Raw genomic sequence first — 22,337 nt, forward strand, 5'->3', positions numbered from 1 at the left:
ATCGTACGGCTAACGCGAGAAGCTGCCCCAGACGCTGGCCTGCTTGTCAGAACTGGTAATACAAGACGCCGCCGTCGTATGTCTCTTTCGATTTTGAGAAGAAAAGGTTGGCTCTCGTTTGGTTGGCGGAAAATTAGCACAACGCTAACGATATGATGCCGAGTGTGTGTGTGTGTGTGTGTGAAGCAAGGGCAAACCGTTCTGACAAGTATTCACAAATTAACAAGCTCATTAGCTGCGCTCAGTTTAACCGGACCGGAATTCAAACTTAAGTAGTTGTGATAGAGCAAATTGGTAGGTTTGTCGTCATGGAAAAGAAGTAATTTAAATTATGTAATTTAAAAAAAAATATTTTCCTTATTCGAGCCTTACTAACGTATATCAAAGACGCTGCATTGACGTCTGCAACGTTGAATAATTTACAACAAAGTGACAACAACACGTTCATAACAAATAATCCAACTCGTTTGTTCTCACACTCGTCAGCACCCAAACACGACTGCATTCGTCAACCGTTGCCTCCATGATGAGCGTCTCGTGGATCGGAAGTGGAAACGGCTGCCCCCACCAACACGGCCCAATGCATTAACCCTTCTCAATCCCTTGTTTGCCTCCGTCCCACCATCATCATCATCCATCGCAAACGATCTCCATTACGGGGCTAATTCAATTAAATTTTATGATCCCCCACAGAGAGCGAATGAGCGTCGAATGGACCGTAACTCTGGTGCTGCGGTCTTGTTTATATGGTATCCGCCGGTATCCGAGCCGGTCGGTCGGTCGGTCGGTTGAGAGCAGCCGCAGCAGCAATCTCAGCACGCCTAATGAGCTGTGTATGGTACCGCAACCACATACTCTCACTCTCTTAGTAAAATCATACCGTAGAGACCCGTGGACACAACCACCACTCGGGTGCAACCACTTGCGCCACCACCACCGCCATATGTGTGTCTGTGGCTCATCGCTCAGCTGTGTTGCGGTGAGCAGCTTCTCTCGTGTCGGGTTCGTGTTCTATCGCTCGGTATCGCTGCTTCTCAGCCGTTGTTTTGCTCAACCGGGGACCGCGGTGGAGTCGCATGGTGTCTCAGTACGGCAGGGTTTCTTCCACACAGCGCAGCAACAGCAACGAGCACGTGCTATCGAGCGCGCGCGCAAACACGCTCCCACTGCTGCCATCTGGCGGACGCTAGTGACCGTTACTAATGGAACGTTTTTTTTTATTTTTCTTCTGCCGTGCTCTACAGGAAAACGTGCCAGGAGTGCAAATGCCCGCGGGAAACGCACGCCGTCTACCACGAACAGTTGACCACGGTGAGGGAACGGCTCGGCTTCAAGCATGACACCAACACGTCCCGGGTCGATCCGCGCCAGATGGGCTACACCTGGGTACCGCCCGGCATTCTAACGTCGGCCAAGGTAACGGCACACACCGTCCCTCTGCAGGATGACGAATGAAACGGACTGACGTTGTTTTTTTCTTCTTCTGGCTTCAATTTTTAGATACAAAGATACTTTGATGTGATACCACCGGAGAAGGTGCCCAAGATAGGCACGCAAGGTGAGCGGTTCCGCGACAAGCAGCTGGTGTACCAGCTGCCAAAGCAGGACCTTGCGCTCGACTACTGCAAGCACGTGGAGGAACAGCATCGTGGCTCGTACGAAGATTTCGTGGCGGCCAGAAATGAGATCGCGCTCGATATTGGTAGGTTGGATTGTGCCATCGCGTAGTTGTTAACAATATTGTAAAAAAAGTCTTAAAAGATAAAAATATTAATTAATTATTAATTCGAAATTACAAATGAACTCAGGAGATGTTAGAGTAGGTAAAGGGTAGAATGATAGAACTCTTTACACAGCATATTCAATCAATTCTCCTCACGAATTCATTAAAATGATTAATTAATTGCCTAAAACCATAATAGAAAATGTAAGATACCCGTCTGTCACGTGTGGAAAATCACTTGAAGCCTGTTCTTGTCTTGTTCATTAGTATTTCGTTTGTATTTTCATTCGATTAGACATATTCCATTTTTATTTAGAAAGAATGGTCCGTATTGGCAGTATTGATCGATATGTTTTCCTTAATCCATTATATCCATCATCGCTAAAATTAGAATAGAAATGATGATTGAAAAAATATTGTGATATATAAAGAGTAGTAGAGTAGGAAGTCAGATTATTTTAAGGCAAATAATTTAGTATTGAAATGATAAACTAAATGAGCAAATCAAAATGACCAATATTGAACATTGTTTTTCGTTGTAGGCTATGTCAAGGACACGCCGCTGGCGACGAAATGCACCGGTTGCAGCGACACGCTCAACCAGGGCGAGATGGCTGTGACGGCACCGAAGTTCCGGGAGCAAACGCTCTGGCATCCGCGCTGCTTCAAGTGCACGACCTGTGATGAGCTGCTGGTCGATCTGACCTACTGCGTGCACGACGACCAGATCTACTGCGAGCGACACTATGCGGAAATGCTGAAGCCACGCTGCAGTGCCTGTGACGAGGTAGGTGCACCGCTTCCTACCTTTCCATCGGGCTGTGCCTACAACATGTTACCGCAATATTGCAATCAATGCGTATTGGCTTCATTATCATCATCCGGAAGAGGGTTAACTTGTTTCGGGTTTCGATCCTAGCCCCAGCTCTTTTCTAATGACTACGATAAAACAAGGGCAATAAATGATTCGGGAGGATGGGAAGGTACGTCTCTGTGTGGCAGGCTTCGGTGACATAACTTTTTAATTGATCGACCGCACTAGCGAGATTTGATGAGGGGCTGGGAAATGGGGGACCACCCGCGTACGATACCACACGCCGCGTGCAGTGCAGTGATTTATCGAAACGCTGCATTAGCTTTCTCCGCTCCGTGCCGTGTGCGAGCAACTGCTGGATTGGAGCCGGAGCGCACCGTGTGTGTACGACCTAAACGTTCCGTATCCGTCGTCGTTGTCGTCGGTCGTGGTGGTGTGACAGTTTATATTGCTTGTAAGCCGGACACTGTTTGTCCAGTCAGCAGTACCTGTGAAGGCAGGATGGCAAAGGGGGGAACAGACAAACATAAACACTAACGTGCCACAGTGTGTGGTGTATGTTCGATCATACGATACATTGCTAATAAAATCGAGCAATGTGCCAATATTTGATTTATACGGAGACGGGGTCGTCGCCGTTTGTGCTTTTTGCACGGTGTGTTTCGTGTGTGGTTCGATGAGCGGCGTAACGTTTCTGTAATTGCAATATGAAAATAACGGATGGGACGTGTGCGTGCAGCCCCCCATGGTGGGACTACTTTTCGGAATGACTCAATCGGCGCTATAAGATTGTTTACTGACAACGACATAAATTCTGATACTTTATGGATCTCTTTACAGGGAGTCGTTTATGTATCTCTCTGTGCGTTCTTTCATTTAATATCGTTTAATATCGTTTCATCGAAAGCATACAGTAAAGTGTGTAAAATATTGTTCTTTATGTATTTTCCACTACTAATGAAGTGTTTAAATCGACCCAATTGTTCCAAGGAAAGAAGAGAAATCAGATAACAAAAATGTCCGTCCTGCTCCGGTGCAAGCTGAGGTGAAAGTAACCTCCGGGCTAAACGGATCATTTAAACAGTTTCCCCCTTGCCTGGGAGCGAAATCGGGGCCAGTGTTTATTAACATAATTGTTTGTCTGTCCTTTCTGTCGGACGGACGCGCGCGAGATTCGCCTCGGAAGCGGAAACGAAACGTTGGGCTCATCGTTATATTACCATTACCACTGACGATATAAACCCCCTCGGAAGCAAGGAAATCCTAAAACCGCTCTTCCTCCGCACGACGCGCTGGTCGCACACTTCATTTTCACACCTCACTAACTTCCCGACCCGTTGCTGCCGGATATGGACTGCTGTGTGTGTGTGTGTGTTCTGTTTCCTTGTCCGGTCCATTATCCCTATTGGGGTCGCGGCAGCCACACCCGGCCCCCTTTTGTCGTGGCACGTGTAGTGTGCGCGCGAGGGCGGAAAAAAGGCGCGCTCATATTTATGGCACACCACGAATGCCACGAATGTTGCACAAAGTTGCTCTGACCGCGACGTCCAAGATCAAACGGGGTGGGCCAGCCCTGTTAAGGTTCCGCTTTCGGGTTGCAGGCTAGAACAGGCTAACGCCATTGAAAGGCACTCCTCCCGGAGCACGCGTCACGAGAAGCATCATAACCATAAAATAGGGAAGAAAAGGCGAACCGGGAGGAGTGGAAAAATTATAGCATAAATTGACACAAATAGGGCAATGGGCAGCGAAGTCCGTTGAAGGGTGAGGTCGCGTCACGGGACAATATGTAGATTGATAATAGGGACGAGGATTTAAGTATCATTTGCACCTTCTTCCTACCTTGATCGTTCAAGGCGGCGCAGTTATCAACAAATGATGATTCTACCGACGTAGCTAAACATTTAAAATTGTTTAAATTGATATAAAACACTCCTTTCTATTTGTAGTAACGCGACTGAACCCCTCTAACGAACATTATTGAATGTTTTAATTAAATATTCGGGGGCCATGCTTACTTTCAACAACGAACTGACCTCGATTTTTCAATTGCATTTGGGGAAGAGGTTTTAGCCACCCCGCTTGTGTCTGCTTGTTATTACTTTGCGCTGGGATCGAACGCTGTGCGATGTGTTGAATGCGTGCCAGGACGACGACGGTCAGTTGCATCAGTGTGGGCCGGCAAACGGTTGGACTGCGAGCACGGCAGTTACAGCACACTTCTTCGCTACCCGTTGGGCCGGTTGATGACGACATTTAACATTTCTCTCCAATTGGAAGAGCTGGCAGTTATGGTGGGACAGTGCGGATAAAAATAATTTAGCAACAAACGGAGAAAAAAAATACGCCTCTAAAAATGATTGCCTGCACAGCTAGCTGCTCTTTGCTAATTGGCACTCTGTACGGGCTGTCCTGTTTTGGCAGGGGTACCGTTATGTTTCTGTTAAATAAAAAAGACACTTTAGCATAGTGTGGAGTATACCAACAAGATATTTAGGAACAAACAAAAAAAAACACAAAATTTGTACGTAACGTCTAAATTTAATCAGTTTAATAACTGTTTTGTCGCAAACAGTTCCGCACGGGCTGCAAAGTGTCCGTTCTGAGTCGTTAACAACGCAAACGGTTTGCCAACGTAAATGAAGGGACAATTGCTGTTACGGTGGTCTTTAATCACTACAGAGCAGAGGGCGTACACTAAGTAACTTTAATGTCTTACCAGTCCCCCCGCTGGGGTTGTGTGCCTTGTTTGATCAACCTTTAACTTTAACTACGCCAAATGGATCGCGCACCGGTTTCGGTGCGAAACGTTAGAATTCATCTGGGCAAATGTTGACATTTCATTGGGCCATTTCAGGGAGCGAGACCGGGGGTGTGCGCACACTTGACCCAAACAATCACAAACCCACGGTGGGGCACGGCCGCCGTCGGCTTTGGATGATGGATTAGTTATGCTTCGGTTGCCGGTCCACCTTCTTCGCGTAGTTGAAGTCGCGCCGAGAGAGGAGCAATCTCGCGGTAGTGGTTTGTGGGAGAGTGAGTTTGTGAGCTTCAGAAGCGCTGCGTGTTAGTGTGTTCAGCTTCTCCAACAGTGAGACGACGGTGTACCGCACGAACATCGCGCTCTCTCTCTTCTCATTCAAAGCGGCGTAGATGAGGCGTGGTGGTGAGTCAATCGCCGGAAAGTTCACTCGTCGGTCTCGAACGGAACGGACCGATCCGTTTCCGTGTGTACTAAGGGAACTCTGCGATACTAAAACAAAAAAAACACGCAACGACATTGGCAGCGGAAGTGTATTATCCACACGTGTGTGCGGCCTTTACCGAGAGAACGCGCTATAACGTGGTCAGCGTTCACCGATTCGGTTTTGACGGCGGTTCCCCAATCCGGGCTGGTGTTGGGTGAGTTTCATTTCCCGCTTTCGTATGCCGTTTTTCCCGTTTTTCTCAAAATGAGCAAAATTTCGCGCGAGCGTGTATGCGCAACCACAACCCCGCTCCATCCGGCTAGCAGCAGTGGGCTGTAACGGGCGCTACGGGCGCTTCGAGGCGAGTCTGTTTGTTTTATTTCCTCGTGTGCCGCGTGTTTGTGCGGATCGGAGCCGGTTGCCTGCGTTCGGCCGTGCGTAAGCAGTGTCCTTTTGCAGCTTTTGTCGGAAGGCCAGCAGCGTCGTGTGGTGTGTGCACGGTGCTTTTTTTCTTGCCGCCCCCAGGTATATAGGGTGGGCAATGATAGTGGGGCAAGTGTGCTGCATTGTTGACGTGCTAAATTGGTCCACTTTGTAGGCAAGGGTCAGCCTGAAAGCGCTGTGACAGGTGTGAGCGGTGACACCCGTTACGGTGACGTTATGCAGTGTGTGATACAGAATCGTGCTAATTTTCAACGGTTTTTGTGTGATTAACTGTGCATGATGGCTTTTGCCACTTGTTTGTGACAGTTTTAATGGTGAAGACAGTTGTGATTTGCGCATCGTGTTATAGGATTTTTAATTTGCAATAATTGAATTTCGTTTGATCATATCGTGCTGATTGCCAATGTAGTGACTAACACTTCAGCTTGCTTTAGTGAACACGGTGCATCAATTGTAAACACCACCAACGTACCGACGTACCACAGTGTGACAGGTGTCAACGATGTGTTGCGTAAGCCAGCGCAGCATCCGATTGCAGATGGTAAAGCACTTCCGCGCAACGCTCCATTTAGCTTACGCCATCGGCAGTGAGTGTAGCAAATGAACGTACCCCGAAGAATCCGCAAAAGGTTTTAACAACACGCGCGCTACAACGCTGCTGTCGCCATCTGGACACGGAGGGGTTGCGTTCAACGAGTGCAGCAGCAGCAGCGCCCTCAGTGCGCAATTAAAACCACACGCACTATTTTGGTAATTAATTTCACAACGCACCCGTTTAAAGTGCGTTAGATCGCGCGTTAGACCTCGGAAAGGGAAAAGGCCGAAAGCGGTAGCGAAACCAAATACGGCTAACCACCAAAACTGAAACCCCGCGTTGGTTGCACCCAAGTACGCAGTAGCAGTACGTAGCCGCGCACCGATCGTGCGGCTAGCAAACCTGTTTCATTTCTTCATCTGTTTGTTACCCCGCCAGGCGACGACGGCGCTATAGTGAGAGCAGTGGTGAACGGCTCCACTAAACTCAAAACAGATCGAAACTTATCTCGAGATCGATACGACGACGGCTTGCGATCGGGTGCGTAATTGACGCGCAGGCAGCGGCCGTTTCAACTTCCCTTCTTCCCATCGAAAAGCGGGTGACAAGTGCGTCAAGGAACGTTTTTTCTCTCTCTCTTGATTGAAGTCGGCGTTTAGAAATCAACCCCTCCTCCACCTACTCCAGAAACGATCGCATTCAAACGGGTGTGCGCGTGTGTGTGTGGCTTAGCTTCCCCAGGCTTGAACCCCAGACCAACAGAACCAAAAACGAAAATTGGCGGCTCCGCGGAGGTTTGAAAACCTCAAAGCACATTACAAGGTAAATCCATGTCCACTAGTCTTCGCCAGTCGATAGAGCTGCAGTTGTGTGTAGGTACGGCAGCGGGCTCTGGTTCGATGAGAGATCGAACGATTTGGATCACACGGATAGGCAAGACGCATAAGGCGTCCACGCTATAGGAACATTTGAATGGTTATGTCTTGTTTTGGTTCACCTTGGGATTGATGCAAGGGTTGCAGGAGAGTTGGAGAGTGATTTGAGATGTGTCGATGCTGATAGCCAAATATTTATGTTTATTTCGATACATGGTTAGTGCAGTGGGGTGAACATTGAAATTTGGATCTTGTTGCATGTTGAAATGATGTCGTTTCGTTTTTTTGGATGTCGATGCATTGCAAGAAACCATTCGCTGAGGAACCAGATTATTATTTATTTAGGTAGGAGGCTAATTAATCATTTTATTGTCATGTCAAACTATTTTTTCAAGCGTAATTAATAATGTAATCGGCTTTTGGGACGGTCTTTTTTATGTTTTTCTTTCTTTCTTATTTCAAAATGTTCTGCCGTTGCATTTTCGAAATTAAGACTTAGACCAGTGTTTCATATATACCCAGTAGAATGGGTAGAATATTCGTGCCGCGGTTAGCTGTGGATTAACATTAAAAATACATTTAACCAAACGTTATGAAACACTTTTGGGCACGACATTTTAAATAAAAAATAAATTATTTCGATGATTTCGACGATCATTATAAATCAACGATTAGATTTGTTATCGTTGTAAACAAATAGTCTACAAAAACTATTCAAAAATGTTTGAAAAATGTCTAATTTAGCCAAGGTCAGAAACGTCCTATGTTATAAGAGATAAATATTGTTGGGTATTGTATAAGTTGTATTCGTTTAACTATAGAGTTGGCGATTAAATTTGCAGACTTAAGTTGGCAACTAGTATACCCGGGCATTCCATACGTTTTGACGCAAAAAATTACGGTTTTTTATAGGTAAACAATGCTTTCTATCTTTTAATGCCGTAGGCAAGTAATGTTGACCATATATTATCTTCTATTTAATTTATTCATGAAGTTTTTTTTCATTTTATGATAAAACTAACAGTGTATTTGAAATTTTAAATGGCTTGAATTTGACTCGAAAATATGCACAATACGAAAAGAAGAAGAAGAGAAACGTCATTCTCCATACAAAATGTATGGAATACCCGGGAATTAAAATTAATCAATATAAAATACTTACAGCTTGTTTAAAGTTACGATTTATGCACTAAAAAATTGAAAATTGAAAGTTGGGAACGGAGGCTACGGAAAATTTCAGGTTCAAGTTATTGTTATTGTCAAGTTATTGCAGTTTGAAGTTGAAAAAAATACCTGGTATCCGGTTGCCAACTTAAAGGTTAACCTACTTTAAACAGCTTTTCTTTACAGTTTTCTTCCTTTACATACTATTAGTACTACACGTTACACGTACTATTAGTACTACTAGATCGTTTTTCCCAAGCCGGTCTCATTATCCAAAAGTCACTGAAAGCCAAGCCCACAAGTGGTACAGGCAGGCGGCAGCCTCGACCGACAACGGTTGTTTAGCCAAAAGAACAAGAAGATCGTTTTTTATTGGCTCTAATCCTATCGGGTATGATCCTGAAGACTCAATATAACAGTTCTACAATGTTACTCCTATTAGTATTTTGTTCAATTAAAAAAAATAAATTGTATCAATATTCTTTAAATTAGAAGTAAGTTTTGAGGAATACGTGATTGATTTATTGATAGATACATGCAAATTTAGAAAGGAGTTATGCCGCGAGCATGGTCTGAGAGACGTGAACGCCGGTTGCCTACAGTCAGGCGTATTAAACGCGGTTAAGTGATTTTGTTTATTTGGCCTCATTCGCCTCTTTGAATCCGTTGATTAACTCTAAAACTTAAAGTCCAACATTCTTCTTTACAAGCCATTTGTGGCTTGCAAATTACCTTATACCGGGTAGTCTCGGTTTACTTAAAGCTATCCGTCGATTATATTTTGAATGTTTGTCGGTTTTACATGTGAGTTTGGTTTAAGTTCTTCATAAAGGCTAGTAATACTAAGGAATTTTAAACAATTTCTCGCTGGAAATCGCGTTCTGGTGGTGTGTCGATGGTGTCGATGTTGTGGTCCAAATTGCAGGTGGTTAAGTGAATGACTTTTTCTTAAACCAAACAAACTGTTTCAAGCCAATTTACTGATTATGTAGAAACCGATAGCTGACAAATGAGGAAACGGTTTATTCATTGTTCAAACCATAAAGGTCATACCGTTCATCATTGCCGCTCAATATTAAAAAGCATTAAACCGCCAACCGGGCAATTTGCAGCACAAGCCCATCTGTGCAAGACCTCACCACGTGCCGGGAAGCTTCTGGCCGTAACACGTTCCAGCGATCGTGGCGAAGGAGTGTGCACAAGTCGCGTTTAGATGCAATTAGTTTAATTAAAAAGCCACCTGCTCCACGGATGACTACACTCCGCCGGTCGAAGCGCTTCTATCGGGACATCGGGCCCCCAACCCCAAGCTGGGGGCTACTGGTGGCTACGGTCTTGAAATTCCACCGCCGTGTGCAGTGTTTGCCCTTTTCTCAAATAATGCTTCTTCGTCCGTCTTCTTCGATTGTGTTCTGTCATCAAGGACGTTCGCAGCAAAACCTTATCAACGTGAAAAAGGAAGCACGAGGATGGTATTTAGATAAGGCTCATTCTTGCACCACCACCATCGGCTTCCTCTTCTTGCTCCAGCTCATGCCACTACACTCTCGGATCGCCGATATCCTCTGCTCCGAACTGAGCAACGAAGAATTGTAACCAATGAGCCTGGCTGGTATGGGCTGGAAAACGCTGCCAAATATCGCTACTCCTTATCCATAACCGCTTCACCCGAGTTGTTTTCCCACCCCAGCGTCCACTGGTGGTAATGCTCAATGACATTTAAATGTCATCGAGCCTTCGAAGAGTCGTCGGGCTCGGGTTAAGGATGTATTTTTGGCTTCCGTCTGCAAATCATCCACTGGTCACATCCGATGGGGGCTTTGTTTTTTGTTTCTACGCTGAAGGGTTTCCCCCATACCGCCATTGTCCGCCAGTTTCCGGACATTTTGGCCCTGTTTCATGGGTTCCATGGTCTATAAATCCATAAGACCGAAACTGTGTTTCATTTGGGCTGCTATATGTAAACGTCTGTCTGTAGGGGAGGAATAAAGTATGTTAGTTGCCAAAAACGAATTGGGTGAAAATCGTTCACCAGTGTGTGTCTGTGTGTGTGTGTTTCTTCCATCCCTTGCGCCAGATCATGGGCATGCATCGGGTAATTTGAAAGGATAAGCCAATGCATACATTTGTGAGATTGGTCATCGAATTTTTTTTCTTGCCTGAGCTAACGCGAAGCAGACTGTTTTATGCGAGAGGACAGGGACACGGACAGTGGGGTTTGTGTCGTAAAATTGTCTTCCCACTCGAAATGATGGCGGGCCGCGTTTAGCGCTCGAAACCGAGAGGCAGCAAAACTCTGTTCCTCGTTGGAGCTCGTGTGTGTGTGCGTCTTACTGCTGCCAAGAGGAAGAAACAAGGAAGTGCTCGTTCTTGCCCACTCTTTTCAACTGAGAGCCATACTCTGGTTGGAGGTTCTCAGTGGCCCCATTTCCTCATCACACTCCCGGGCGGCCCAAGGCGATAACATTTCGCAAATGAAACGCTTCTGCACGATATAAAATCCAGTCCTCTCGTCCAGCAGCTCGTCAGCAGCCAGACAAGCTCAGACGGCCATAAGTCATCCAAGTAAGACAGATGCCGTTTCGTGTTCGGCTTAAGCCATGACGTTCATGCCACATTTCTGCTCTACTTCCGGGGAAGTTCACCAACGCAGTACAATGGACTTTTGTTGTTGTGGGAATGGATTTTTTCTATTAAAAGTTAGTTACACTCTGGATAATTTTGTAAAACATTCAGCGAAATTAAAATATAAAATAAATAATGACGATTATAATTCTTACTAAAAAGAATATAATTTTGAACATTTAAGTGACCTTCTACTCGGTGTCAGTTTTCAAACAAAACTCGTTCATTGTGTGCGTGTGTGAGGGTCCTCATGTCCAGGCTACTACTGCAGCAGCGCTGTTACCTATCTCCGGCCGGGAAGTTCCAGGAAGCAATGTTTGCACTGGAGAAACACACTCGAAAACGGGACAAATATCCGGAAGGAATAAACATTCATAATGCAAACGGGATGACATGATGTGCCTGCTTTGGTGTTAGTTTTTGTTTGTGGAAAGCGAGCTGGCAACAAATTCTAGTTCGCCCTTTGATCGCTTTGTGTGAGTGTAACTCATTAAATGGATACTTCTTTAATTAAAAGTTACAAAACATGTTGGCATGCCTTTTGCAAACGATTGGTTTTCGCTGCAGTGGCAAAAGCTCATGCCAAAGAGGTAGTAAATGTGTTGTTGTACACGGGAAATCGGTGTTGTGAGCATTGGGAATACTTTCGATACAATTATCATGCTTGTACGAACAATTGTGAAAGCAGAAGTTAAACTAACAGTTTCCCGAGCGTGCCAAGACGGCTTCAGCCATCACTTGTCCGGGGTGGTGGTGGCGGTGGTGATGCCATTGTCCTTTAGCGTTGAGTACAGCTTAATTCTGTTCAACTTGCCGAGAGATAGCGTGTTATTATCATAATGAAGATTGAGTGAAATGGTCCAGAACAAAGCTCATCAGCCTGGTTGGTTTTCTGTTCCGTTTGCATGTGCCTGCTCCCCAGCTGCTGTTTCTTCCGTGCTCGTGCTGCCAGCGCTGCTCGCCAGCGCAACCACCGAAGCTCGAAAGGATTTAATTTAATTTAATAACAGCTGAACTTTAGCCAGCTCGAAATCTCATTGCGCATCCGCTCCCCCGTCTCCGTTTTTCTTCAACCTCCGTTCCCATTTTCAAGCGTACTTTTCTTCTTTATTTTCTTCCCTCAAATTGCCCCAAACGCGGATGCCGGTGCCGGCGACATTTGTGTAGGAACGTAGGGCAGAAAGAAAATGGCACAAGAATTTTGTGCCGAGGGCAGCCCGATGATGTTATTGCAACCATCATATCATCACCATCCCTTTCTCGCTACCCGACCCGAAGCTCTGGTTGGAAATGTTCCGTCGTGTCAGCAATTGTTTCCGCGTTTCCTACTTTGTGTGATAAGTGTGTGTGTGTGTGTGCATGTGTGCTTGCTCTGCTACATATGTCGCGGTTTTGCTGGTTTGGCAAGCGCACGACGCTCGATCGTTGGATGGAGGCGCCCGGTACATCGTGACATTCGGCGGGTGAAGGGTATTGGGGGGGACTGTAAGGGAAAGGTTGGATTATGCAGCGAAGAATGGATCGTGCAATTGTGCACGGACAGGAGGATGTGCTCAATTTTTAAACGACATCACCTTCCGTGTCTCCTGCGCTGCGTGGTCTCCAACCAACGATTTTACGAGATCATCGCCCATTATCATCTATCATCGTTTGATTGACTGACGAACGCGTTGCTGCTTTTTTTGTGTGCTATTGTTGCTGTGCCTCGCCTCTCCGGTTCGCCGAAACATTGTAGGTTTAGTGCCAGCTTCGAAGGTCATATGTCAGACAGCCACTGGAGGGGTAGAGGGCAGACGGGCTGGCAATAAAGAAGCTAAACAAACCGACGCTAGGAAAAGAAGTCAAACCGTGTTCAAGCGAGAAAACCGGTATAAATGCAGCCAATTCATGGTCAGCCACTCGCTTGACAAGCCCACCGACCGGTTGCCTCCAACGGGGAAGGAAGGGTAGGAAACGATGAGACCACCGCCGAGCCACCCAGTCTCGGGCATCAATAAATTTCCCATCAAAAGCATCGACTAAGTAGACGAACGTGGAGTCCACCACCCACCGTTTTTACGAGGCAATGAATGTGCTGCTGTGGTGTGGGGGGGGGGTGTTACGGCAATGATGATGGCATTCCATATTGGGATGAATGAATTTCCATTGCTCCTTTGGTGTGGGGTTGAATGGATGTGAGGAGAGAGGATCTCCGTGAACAGCTGCTCGGTTAAAGCTGCTTCAAAGCTTCCGCTCACGCTATTTCTCTTCGGTGGTCAGTGGCGCCATCTGTGGGAAAACAAACTAAACGGTAGCAGAAATGGTGCTTCAAAGCGCAACGACGTTACCTTTACGAATTCAAACGTAGTGAACACTATTTTCTGTACAAATATTGTTCAATATAAATTTGATATATTGTTTTAAAATTGTCACAATTATCGTATAATTTGTTTAACTATTTGATACTTAATGAAAATAAAACTTATTGGACACTAAGTTTAACATTCAACTGCTGAACTATAAAGATGTATAATCTTAATGCAAATAATAAAACAATTTTTTAGTCCTTGGATGTATGTGAGGAATTACTTTAATTTTACTTATATTTGATGATACAACACATGGCTTAATTAGTGCGAAAGCTACGTAGGTGTATGTGACCTTCTATCATCCCATCCCTTCAAGCCAAACGTAAGACTTTGATGGGCGGAAGTAAATTAGTGCATAAGTAATTAGTTTTGCTGATTTTAAACCTACCGGAAATCCTTCCCACGGTTCGATTTCTAATTGCACTACACTCGTAACACAGCCACCCCAATATTTGGCATACTAAAGGGGTGGAAAGCGACGAATCAACTAACCTCCACCACCATGCTGTTGACGCTTATGACAGGATGGCATTCGGCCACGAGCCTGTGCTGTGTGTCGGGGGATGCTTCGTACTGCAAAAGGGCAACACCCGGCATGAGGGTGGTGCGGTCAGGTTCTAGGGTAGGGCGTGAAGGTCGAATCCCGATCCCGCCGCGCTTGGAATTGCTGTCAAAAGGGGGAAGGAAAAGGATTTTCTACTGTCAATCTGAATGCACACCGTGCGGCCGCGTGACGCATCGAAGCGTTCGACAGGCGTGTTTTATTTATACTAAAAAAATACCTTCTCGCTCTCTCCGACGCGGGCTCTTTTGTCGTCTCACTCTCTTTAGAACTATTTCAACTATCGCGTTGGTACGGGCTCACGCCGTTGCAAACAAACCGGGATGCGCGCGTTTCGATGCAAATAAAACGCAACTAAACGCCGTTGACGCAATAGAGACTCACGCGTCAGTCTCTCTCTCTATGTCTGTGTGTGTTTTTGTAGGTTTATTTCGGTGCAGCTTCCTGGCGAAGAGCAAAGGGCAAGGGGCGATTGCTTCGCAATTGCCGCGTGTCGTCTGCTGCTTTACGTCGTTGCGATCGTTTTATAAACCATGCAATATGGTTCGTCCCCTGCTACTGTACTACACATGCTGGTGTAGTGTTGATAAAATTGTATGCGCTTTTAAAAGGCCAAGATTTATGAGAGCGCACCAAACAAATGGTCAGCACAGTTGTTTGTGTACGCAAAGGGAGGGAATACAACTGTTTACGTGCAGCCGCCGCGGCAACAATCGAGAAGAGATTAAGCCAACAATGTCAACAATTCGTGTGCATTCAATTAACTTGTATTTTGCGCCCATATTTTCCTACTTTTCCACCTTGATGAATGGGCTGTAATAAATGTCACAAGGAGCAGCTCGCTTCGGGGAAAACTGTTCGCCCTACATTGCCTATGATTGATTGTAAGCGTAATAATTCGTCGCGGGTTGCGTGACGAAGCGCTTAGGGGAAAGTGGGGCAAAACGGACCTGTTAAGGAGTTTGGTCTGTATCTTTCAGGGTTTTTCTAGGAGTTCTCATAGCTGTGGGACACTTTATTGACTCCTTCTTACGGGAAATAAACTTAATATAATGGGATTTGGACTCTATAACATCCTTGTTGGACAAACCCAATAGGAATTTCTACAGCGTGCCATAGATTCCAATTTTCATCATATGAAGTTCACTTCCCATAAGAAAGTCAAGGAAGTGTCCCACAACTATGAGAACCCCTGGAAAACTCTGTATTGGTTAAACACTGTTATTTTGACGGCAATCGTTACTTCAACTACTATATACTACTCTATATATAAAAAATACTCTTGCTATGGGACGAAATGATCTTCCACGAAATATCAAAACACATCAAAACAAAGGTGCAAAATGGACCTCAACATTGGACTTAAGGTGTTGGTTTAAGCACTTGAATCTTGGTAGAATTGTGAGAGTAGAGATTTAAGTTTAGTATTAAAGAGTTTTGTTTAATAATTTAGTAAAATGCCGTGTTATCAGTATTTTTAATTGTCGATATATAGTGTTCATACAGCACTGTTGTATTTATGTAAAGCTAGTACATTGTAGCGACCTTAGCTTATACGACAGCTAATCATCATGTTGCTGCTGTCAAAACATTTCGACCATTTTGCCCCAAACTGGAACGACCATTTTGCCCCATAAGAAACATTTTACAAAGTTTGAAAACGTCACATTAAATTAAAATGGTCACCTCACATTAAATTAAAATGGTCACCTTTTCCCCGTAAACCATGGATAAACATGATGTGCCTGGATAAACATTCTTTATTTTGCTTTAATTATGTATTAAATTCTTACGAAAGCTTATTTTCGAGACGGTCAAAATTACATCGTTTTGAGCAAATATTTTATTTGCTAATTTATTCACTTATTTTGAAATTTGAGATTATGCCTTAAAACATTTTATTTGATGTTTTTCAATCATTAGAAGTCATTATAAACGCGTTAATTTGCTATTAATGCAGGTGACCAATTTGCGCCAGGTTCCCCTAAATCAAGCCGCCATCGAAAAAATTAAGCATCAAACGGTGTGCTGTACAACGCCGCTACTCCGCATCTGCGCAAACCTTTGTACCTGCTAAAATGCATTCGCTTTACATAGTCCCCCCTGGGTGCGGTGGCTACAAATCGGTGGTAAAAATATCGCTCCCCCGCAGCACATCGTGACGCTGTGCTTTATTTAGCTGTTTTTTTTTGCACGCTTCCTAATGAGCTGGTTTCCTACCTGTGTAACAAACGGGCCACCGCAAGCAGCGATACTATTTCCAATCGCCGTTACGACGGCCACCAAATCGCTTGTTTACAATTGTACGGGGGTGAACTAGACGAGGATAAGTAGGTGACAAATAATTGCCCGCGATCGATTCGGGCCAAACTCGTGGCGCGCAACGATCGCGTTGACACATCCAATTAAAGAGAAAGTGTTCTGCCCCATCATCTACCCATTGAGCCATTGATTTGACGGGGGAACCACGCGCGTACGCGATTCCTTTTGTCAAATCGTGATCGGGTTCGTGATCGGTACGCCTGTCAATAAGCGGCAAAAGCGATTGGGAGTGCCGTTTCGGTTCTGCCTGCCAGTCGCATTCGGCAATTAAACCTCGAAACGCCGTACGATCGATCGCTCTAGTGTCACACGTCTCATTAGGAGCTTTGTCCGTGTCCGCGAGAGACCTTTTTTTTGTTTTCTCCATCGCGCGTTGTTTAATTGAGCTGGGAAAAGGGGAGCCAGTTTGTGGGGCGGAGGGGGTTTAGAATGTTTTGCCCTGCGCGGGGGTCATTGCAGTGCAACTAGGCGAGTGTGTACGTGTGCGTGTGTGTGTGACCTTAACTCTATTGCTCACGGTGTGCGGATCATCGGGGTTGTGTAACCAACGAGTGTGCTTGTTGCGTAATCAAATTTGGTGAAAAACAATCCTCCCCTTCGCCCCTAGTTTTCCCTTAACGAGTTTAAAACGCTTAACGCTTGAGAAGGGAGAAAAAGGAAGAAAAAAACGTACAACCATGGGTGTGATGCTATCGGTTCTAGTGGCCGGAGTCGGTGCGATGGATCTCATCTACTGTCTGGCGTACGTGTCGGGTAGCGAGCAGCCCTCGAATGCGATCGAGGATGTGCCCGACAAGCAGCAGCACGAACAGCAGCAGCAGCAGCAGCAGCCTGACGCCAAGGTCGAGCAGTACAAGGAAACGGTACGGCAGCAGATCAAAGCGGCACCACCGCGCAGTACGGTCGAGGGTGTGACGTACGCGCAGGATGGCGTACCGTACAAGGACGGCTACCGGCTGGAGCCGAGCGTCGAAGGGGCCGCCCAGCTGGACGTGCTGATCGAGAAGCTGCGCATACTAGAGCGCCAGAGCCAGGAGAAGGAGCAGCAGCTGGAGCAGATGAGCGTGCAGATGAGCGAGCTGGAGCGAAGTACGGCCGAGCAGAGCCTCATCATCGAGGAGCTGCGGTCGCGCTCGACTAGCCGCGCGCACAGTGTGGAGCCGTTGGGAGCGTACCGCAACAATCTGTCGCCTGCCGACGCCGTACCGCAAATTGTGCTAAACGAACCACACGACAGCGGTGGTGGTGGCGCGGACGAGCCACGCCCAAGCTCGAGCAAGTTCCGGCCGATACGGCGCGACGACGGGTTGCGCCGGTCGGTGAAGCGACGCTCCGTCACGTCCGTCACCTCGCTCGAGGACCGGACGGACGAGCTGGAGCGGCTGAGCCAGCTGGAGGACGAGGAGTGCGCCCGGATGGACGATTACATCCCGATCGTGTACAGCCGGGACGAGCTGCAGGACCCGATGAACCGTCGGCACAACATCAGTCCGATCCCGGAGAGCTGCCATCACCACGAGGACGACGAGCGGCAGTGGGTGCCGGAACGTTCGCCCGAGCCAACGCTGGCGGCGAACACTACCCGCCCCTGGGGCGACATCAAGCTGGACGAGATGAAGGAGAAGGCCGTCCTGCGCCCGTCCCGCTCGATGTCGATCGAGGAGGAGGAGCTGGAGCCGCCGGCCGTGGCTCAGCAGCTGCACGTGAGCGAATCGGCTCCCTCGAACTTGAGCTCCCATTCCAACTCACCCGACCGGGAGGAGCGACGCGGTTCGGGCCGAGTTGAGCCGATGCTACGCCGCACCACGAAGGAAGCCGATCTGACGAGCTTGTTGCAGGAGCAGCAGAAGGAGCAGCAGCAGCAGGGAGGAGCGTCCCAGAGTCAGGCAAGTAGTAGTAGCCGTCCTCCGTGGACGACCGAAATCATTGTGCCGGAGGACGACGCGGTGGTGGACGACTATGACTCCGATGGCGGCGGGGGCACTGCGACAGCCACCCGCCGTCGTCCCATCCCCCAGTTCATGCAATCCAAATCCCCCTCGCCGTATGCGGACGGTGCGAGCGTCCACGGGCACGAGCGGCCGCCGCTCGCCTACATCTCGAACCGGCTGGTGCCGCTCGTACCACCGCCCTACCCTTCCCGTCCCCGTTCCCCGACACCGTACGACGAGCCGGCGGGCTCCTCCCGCGAATCAACTCCCAGCAGCGGCTCCTCCTCTTCCTCCTCCACTTCCTCCTCCTCCTTCCATCACGCTTCCCTGGAAAAGATCTCGAATGGTTTCGTTTCACGTGCTCGCTCCATCTCACCGCATCGGGCGGCCGGCCGGGAGGGGCGCCGGTCCGTCTCATCCTCCCGCTCACCATCACCGACGCGCGCTGTGAGTACCGGTCGGCGGGGGCACGATGCGTCACCGGACGACGACGTGCCACCAGCAGATCCCATGCGGCGGCGGCCGGTGCAGATTGTTCTAAAACTCGTTTATCTCGAATTCTAGGGAGATCTCCGACTCGGCAGCAGCAACGCGCCGTCGGCTCGTGCAGTCACTCCCGCGGATGGCAACGACGTTGGTGGTGGTGCTGGTCGGCTGCTTTCACCGCTGGCCGCCGCGCTCGTGGATGCGGATGCGGGCGCGGAAGGCGACACCGAGGGCGAGAACGGTGAGCAGCAGTTGCTGTCGGTGGCGCCGAGACGGCGGGGCTCCGGACGGTCCAAAGCTTCGGCGTCGCCGGGTTCGTCGCCTGCGCCACCCGGGCGCAGGTACAAGGAGCGCAAGCGGGTCGCCCGTAGCCTCACACCGATCGATTACGATCAGACGTTCATGGACAGCTTCACCGAGCAGCACCTGTCGGTGACGCCGTCCGAGCTGGAGGACTACATCAACAGCATGGACGCGATCAGCTTCGAGCCGCCGCCGCTCGTAAAGCCGGCCTATCTCTATCCCGCCGCGCTGCCCAGCCTCGTGCTGACGGACGAGCAAGGGACCGATGCGCAGTTTCACGACGAAATGTCCGCCAAATCGTTCTACGGCCAGAGCCACGCGCACGAGGGCGTCACGCTGAACCATCGCGTCAGCTACTGCGAGTGGATCAAAAAGTTCCCCGACAACCAGACGAGCCACCTGGCGCTGGAGGACTTTGACAGCGACGACGAGGAGGTGGAACAGATTTGCCGCCAGGCGGTGGAGGTGGAGGCCCTCTTTCCCGCCGCTCTGCCCCAGTCGGCCGGCAACACACCGCAACCTTCGAAGCCCTTGACACCGGCCACAGCGACAGCGCCGGCGCAACCAGGCGACGAACGCAACGAGTTTCCCGTGCATCGGACGCCGGCCTACGCTACGCCCTCGCCGGTGTCGCTCGTTTCGGACCTTTCGGATCTTTCTTCCCCATCCTCGCAACCTCCCTCACCCTCTCTCTCGCTGGCCACCCAACCCTCCCCGACCGTTTCCTCCTCGCTCGCGCTCGGTTCACCGCTGCTCAACAGCTACCACAATCACAACGCACCCGAGCACCATTTCACACCGATTCCCTCCGATTCGCACGACACGCACGACAGTAGCTCACCGCTTTCCTCCTCACTACACTCGCCGCAGTCGCCGGCAGCACCACCATCACCACAGCACCACACTACTACTGCACCGCTACGGCCGAGCCTCACCGTGCCGGTCGTACCGTCCCGGACGCCGTCGGTCTCACCGCTGCCGCTGGACGCATCGCCCGAGGAGCTGGTGTTCGAGATCGGCCATCTCGATGGGCTGATATTCGAGGCGAAGAGCCGCGAACCGACGCCGTCCCGTGCGCCGAGCCGCAGCGAGCCGCTCCTCCGCCCGGACGAGCTGGCGTTCGATATTGGCAACATGGGGGGCCTTATTTTGGGACCGCCGAGTCGCAGCGTCTCGCCCGCGCCACCCACCCCGCACCCATCGATAGAGTCGTCGGGCGGCGGTGGCGCTTCCTTATCGCCGCTCTCGTGGGAGCCAGCGGCGGGCAGTGCGGCGGCACACAACGAACACACGAAACAGCCACAGTAACGAATAACGATGAAACACAAGGAAGATACACAAACACACACACACACACATCGGTAAAACAGCCGCCAAGACGGAACCGGAAAAAAACCACCAAAACAACACACCTTCTTGTTGGAGAAAACGAGATAACGAAAAACGGAACAAATGTCCTTAAAGAACCCAACAATCGCCCAGCCAGAAAACACTTGTTGCACAAAACCCACCCGCTTCCCCCTCGTTCGAGCATCCGGGGTTGTTTTTTTGGCTTGTAGTTGTTGGTTGTGTGTACTTCTTTTCTTTTTTTTGTACAATAAAATTGAACCATTACGAAAGAAAGAGCGCCCCTTTCGAAACTAACCCGAGTTGCACCGTTGCAGTTTTACTAAAAGGTGTGCAAACGCAATGCTACAGCGATAAGTATAGCAATCGAAATGCTGTGTGTTTGTGTGTGTGTGCTTTTAATGTGTTTGTGTGTTGTGTTAATGTGTTTAACTTTTTACTATATCTTCTGGCCACGACACCACGTTGTTGACAATTTAATTAACGAATCGTCCTGAGAGAATTGCACCGCACTAGACCGCTAGAAACCATTTGGGACGCAAGCCAAACATTTAACGCTTCATCAGCACAGCAGATCAACCGTGGTGGAGGTGTCTGTCCGTTCTGTCGTTCGATCCACAAATAGACACACAGACCCGGTGGCACGGTGGCAATGTAGTTTGAAGGGATTTTGGGTAGGAATTAGGCGGGGTGGGGTAGGTTGTAATGAGTTTCTGTGCGGTGGTTTGCACCTAGAGCGCGGCAGCAGATTTGTTGTTTGGTAGCTAGTAGGTCAGGTTTAGGTCGTGTGTTTGAGAGTGGGTACGGTAGGGCATCAGATAACGAGAGAAAGGTGAAAGATTTTGCAACAATTATTGCAGCGCCGGTTGTTTTGCAGAACGGTTTTGAACATGAGTTCATTGTTGACGAGTGACGCGGTGGTGATTTATGCAGTCGTCAAAATTGTTGGACAGGATTGTTGGTAGCAGCTTTTGTTACAACTTTACTGCGCAAATTCTATGCACGAAAAGGTTGCTTGAGTAGAGATGTCCACGGTGGAATTGGGGCATAATGATGGAAAAATGATTACAAACACAATTTAGATGTTATTTTAAAGTATTACACATCTAGACCACTCCCACGACAGGACATTGGTCTGAGTCTATTATTGATGTCGTTCTATTAGTTTGTCTATAATTGGAACGACCAATTATTGGGATGAACGATACCAAAGAGCTATAGGGTTTACTAGCAAGCTCAACATCAAAGCAAACAATTCGATCCCGTAAAATACCTTTCAACAATAACAATGGAAACTTGAATGATCTGTCATTGGTTGTTCGGTATACACTCGACGTTCATTTGACAATGTTGAATAGGGAATTTACTGATTGGAAAAGAAGCTTGCAGTGTTGAGCTGGCTAGAGAAACACTGTAGAAGAAACATTTTCAATAATTATCTCATTACAACATTTTCATGGAATGGCATGCCTTATTGCAATATCGCAAGTAGTTTAATATTGAGATATTTGATTTAGAAGGATTTATTCTCAACCGATTGAACATATACAAGAGTTCCGAATGCTTCATTCCAGTGCTGTAAACGGGAAAGTTTTATTTGTTTGTACACATTCAAGTACTCAACGTACCTTTTTTTATTTAGAGCACCAAAACTGTGCCAATAAGTTGTA

At 48.0% G+C, this 22,337-nt stretch overlaps 1 protein-coding gene across 7 annotated transcripts in view; it reads left to right on the forward strand.

Annotated features, from left to right (window-relative positions):
* The window catches only part of LOC120906307 (four and a half LIM domains protein 2), a 117,323-nt gene that overhangs the window by 59,939 nt on the left and 35,047 nt on the right, over positions 1 to 22,337 (forward strand). For 4 of the 7 annotated variants that reach the window (XM_040317903.1, XM_040317880.1, XM_040317897.1 and 1 more), the window contains 3 exons: positions 1,245 to 1,416; positions 1,501 to 1,702; positions 2,266 to 2,510. In XM_040317903.1, coding sequence (XP_040173837.1) covers positions 1,245 to 1,416; positions 1,501 to 1,702; positions 2,266 to 2,510 — 619 coding nt within the window. Of the gene's footprint in view, positions 1 to 1,244; positions 1,417 to 1,500; positions 1,703 to 2,265; positions 2,511 to 7,175; positions 7,527 to 16,677; positions 18,487 to 19,095; positions 20,965 to 22,337 lie in introns of those variants that run through there. The other 3 variants (XM_040317871.1, XM_040317927.1, XM_040317889.1) reach the window with 3 other exon arrangements.

The sequence above is a fragment of the Anopheles arabiensis genome, chromosome 2 (genome assembly GCF_016920715.1).
Source record: "Anopheles arabiensis isolate DONGOLA chromosome 2, AaraD3, whole genome shotgun sequence".
NCBI lineage: Eukaryota > Metazoa > Arthropoda > Insecta > Diptera > Culicidae > Anopheles > Anopheles arabiensis.